Below are 3,972 nucleotides of genomic sequence, written 5' to 3' on the forward strand. Positions count from 1 at the left end.
CCACACCTCTGGAAGTTCAGCACACCCGTCTCAAAGCCGCCAAGTTTTGCAGGCTGACAAGCAAATGCCCCTACCTTGCCCAACGGGGTGTGTGTGCGTGTGTGTTCAAGCAGAATGCCCCCCCACCGCCGCTTCGCCCCCCCCAGCTCAGCTGCACACGATGGGAGGGGGGAGGAACAGGACAGTCACCTTGAGGGCCGAGTGGTCCAGGCCAGGGAAGACGGGCAGCCGCTGCTGGGGCTGGGAGGCGGGCAGCTTCTCCGAGGGCGGGTGCCTCTTCCCCTCCTCCTCCACCACCTTCTCCTCCGACTCTTCGGGCTTGGCCGATTTTCCTTCATAATCAAGGTGTGCGGCTGGGGGTTATATTTTTAGGAAGCAGAGAGGGCAGAGGCGTCAGGACGAGAGGGAGACTTGCAGGCCAGAACAAGAGACGCTGCCCGTCAGGATCCTCCTACAAAGCAGCAGACGCATCGCGCCCCCTTTGGAAGAAGCAGCATCCCACGGGAACTCCAGCCCCCCAAAAGGCCTGCCCCGCCCCCCGGGAAGGCGGTCTGGCCAGCTGGAGACTTCCCTGCTGCCTGCCAGCAGTGTTCCCTCTCAGCTGAGTGAGTGTGAGCTAGCTCACAGTTCTTTAGCCTCCGGCTCACACATTTTTGCCTTCGCTCAGGAAGGATGGGGCTCCAGGGCAAAACCGATTTATGCAGGAGTCCAATTGCTCGCTCACAACTTTTAATGCCAAGAGCTCGCAAAGTAGAATTTTTGCTCACAAGACTCCACAGCTGAGAGGGAGCATTGCCTGCCAGTCCCCCCTCCTCCCTAGGCCTCGGGGGCCAACGTCCTCGTCCGGCCCTTGGGCAAGGCCCTTCTCCCCCAGTCTTTTGGTGGCCCCGGGGAGCCCCAGCTCCCTGCGCCCCACTCCACATGGCCTCGGGAGGGTCCCGTGGCTTCCCCTGCAGTGGGCCAGGGCGTCCAGGCAGGATCCTGGACAGTGCAGAGTTGCACCCAAATGCATCTTCGGGGACAGCGAGATTCGAATCCAGCAGAGCTTTCGAGATCAACAAGGTTTTCGGGCAACGTGACGAAGGGAGGCTTGGAGGAGTCTAGAAAGCGGGACACGCCGGACGTCTTGTTGCTCTCGAAGGTGCTGCTGGGCTTCGACTGGGCTGCTCGACTGCAGGCCGACGTGGCCCCTCCCTCAAACGATCTCTGGGGGTGGCTCTCGAGCGGAGTTTTCCCCAACAGACGTTTTCCCCAACAGGGATTTCTCATCTCCCTCTGTAGGACGCCGCCGGGCTCCCTTCCTTGGCCTGTTCTTTGTTTTGCTGAGCAGGCTTTGGAACCCTGGGGTAAACTAGCCCGCCGCACACCCTGCTGCAGCTACCTGTGGAATCCTTGAACATCCAGGCGCCGCCTGCTGCCTCCTCCCTCGTGGAGGGCCGCGGTTCGGCGTCTCCCCCACTGCTTCTCCGGAGCTGGTGGGAGATGGGAGCTCGATGCTGGCGCCGCCTCTTGCTTAGCTGCACCCGGGTTTTCAGGGCACTGGAGTCCAGCACCGCCGTTTGCTTGGGGAGGGAAGAGAACCACACATGCATCATCCACCACAGAGCTGGGGCACGACCTGGCGAGGACTGGGAGGCGGCCTCTCGCAGCAACTCACCTCCAGGAAGGAGAAGTCTGGGCCGGCCTCTGCCGGGCCCGGGCCTTCAGTGCCATCGGCGGACTCCAGATCCGTGCTGGAGCGGTCCAGACTGGTGCTCCTCTGGTCCCGGGGGGAGTCGTGCAGGTCAGGCGTGGAGGCCGGGTCAGTTTGGGAGGAGAAGGACGACAGGCGGCTGCTGGGGGGCTGCTGCCTCCGGGCCGAGGCCACGTGGCTTTCCGCGGAAGGCGATTCTGGCACCAAGCTGCAAGGACAACGGCCCGGGACCGTGAGCGGCACAGCGTGGCCATCGCATTGGGGGGCAAGGGGAAGACAAAGTGCCGGGGGGCTGCGTGACGCGCAAACAGGTCCCTGGAGAGGGGCTGCACTGCTCCACGCCAGGCCAGACCTCCCAGGCTGCCTCGGAGACATCCATGGAGCCCAGGCGACGAGGCCAGCGACCACGGCAGCCACCGGGATGCCGGAGCACAGCGTTCCTTAGGTTGGTCCTGCTCATCTCTGTGGGGCTCGAGACAAATCTAAGCCCCCCCAACCCCCCCAACTGCACACAGAAGAACTCCCCAGGGAATCACGGGAAATGAAGGGGGGGGGGAGACAAAGACGCAGGCTTCACAACAAGCCTGGGAGTGCTGCTCTGGAGCCAGAGACGTTGTGGGAGGAGCCCCGCCCCATCCGACGAGGACCCACGGAGCCCAGCACCCCACTCCCCACGGTGCCAAGTGGGCCCGGGGAGCCCCACGAGCTTCTCCAGATCATCCTCCGCAACCCAGACCCTTCTGAACCCGCTGGTCTTGTCTCACCCCAAACAAAAAAAGCTATTTGGGAATATGCCCTCCTTGCCCAGCAGGTGGCACCAGAGCCTCTCCCCTTCACGCCTCTGGCCAGGAGTTCTCCAAGGAACAGGAATCCTCTCCCCTACCGAAATAATACTGATCCTTAAACCTCAGAAAGACCCTAAAGAAGTAGGATCATATAGACCCATAAGTCTCCTAAACCTAGACTATAAGATCTTTGCTAAAATAATGGCAAACAGACTAAAGAAGGTAATACCATCCATAATAAAAGGTGATCAGTATGGGTTCGTAAAAGGTAGAATCATAGCGCACCCTATAAGGAATATCCTAAATGTGTTATACCATGGACACCAGACGAAGATAGGATTACTAAAATTAGACGTTTACAAAGCCTTTGACACTCTAGCTCATGAATACCTATGGCAAATAATGAGTAAAGTGGGAATCGAAAAGGAATTCCTAGAGGCAATTAAGGAAATATATAAAGGTGGGAAGGCAATAGTGAGAGTAAATAATGAGCACTCACAAGCATTCCCTATACAAAGAGGGGTACGGCAAGGGTGCCCATTGTCACCGCTACTCTTCATAATGGCAGTAGAACAGTTAGCGGAAAGAATCCGGAATTCTGGAAGAATAGAAGGTTACAAGATAGGGAAGACGGAAATGAAAATTAATTTGTTTGCAGATGACATCATAATCATCATGACAAATCCTAAAGAGGGAGTTAAGGAAGTTAAGATTATTTTAGATGATTTCGAAAAAAACTCAGGGCTAAGTGTAAATATGGCAAAATCCGAAATTTTATACGTAAATGTAAATAGAGAAGAAAAGAAAGAAATAAACAGAAGTACAAACATAGGGCTAGGAGTTAAGAAATTTAAATATTTAGGAATAGTAATACAGAAAAATTTGGATAAGATGATAAAGGAAAATTATGATAAAATTTGGAAGAAAATAGAGAAGGATATGAGAAGGTGGAAAAACAAAACAATAGGGATATCCTCTAAGATTAGAAGTGTTAAAATGTTCTGGGTACCAAAAATATTGTACTTACTCCAAACACTACCAGTGGGAGCAATGGAAAATAAAATTACTCAGTGGAACAGATTATTAAAAGAGTGGATTTTCGGCAACAAAAAATGTAGGTTTCATAAAGGGATAGTATACAGCCATAAATCAGAACTGGGATGGGGAGTTCCAGACTTAAATAAGTACTATGAGGCATTCCAACTTAAATCATTACTGGAATTAAGTGAGGAAAAAGAACTGAAATGGGTTAAATTTGAGGATGAGATTAATAACAATATAGGAAGATTAGGTATGTTTCACAAAGTTAAGGCTAATGAACTAAAATTAACAATAGGCCCTAGAAGATCAACATTAGAAGTCTGGAGGAAGTGGCAACCGCATTGGCTAAGGAGACCCTCTAGATGGGCGCCATTGGAAACTATCATAGAAAAGGAGCAAGAAATCAAATGGTGGGAAATTTTAAGGTCTAAAGGATATCATAGAGTGGAGGAT

The 3,972-nt window shown here is 53.2% G+C and overlaps 1 protein-coding gene across 1 annotated transcript in view; it reads right to left on the reverse strand.

Annotated features, from left to right (window-relative positions):
* KIAA1671 (KIAA1671 ortholog) overlaps positions 1-3,972 on the reverse strand; it is a 28,327-nt gene that overhangs the window by 8,575 nt on the left and 15,780 nt on the right. The window contains exons 3-5 of the mRNA XM_015426424.1: positions 1,658-1,901; positions 1,382-1,562; positions 190-353 (exon numbers count right to left, since the gene is read on the reverse strand). Coding sequence (XP_015281910.1) covers positions 190-353; positions 1,382-1,562; positions 1,658-1,901 — 589 coding nt within the window. The remainder of the gene's footprint in view (positions 1-189; positions 354-1,381; positions 1,563-1,657; positions 1,902-3,972) is intronic.

Source organism: Gekko japonicus, unplaced genomic scaffold, assembly GCF_001447785.1.
Source record: "Gekko japonicus isolate JY-2015 unplaced genomic scaffold, Gekko_japonicus_V1.1 scaffold856, whole genome shotgun sequence".
Classification (NCBI taxonomy): Eukaryota; Metazoa; Chordata; class Lepidosauria; order Squamata; family Gekkonidae; genus Gekko; species Gekko japonicus.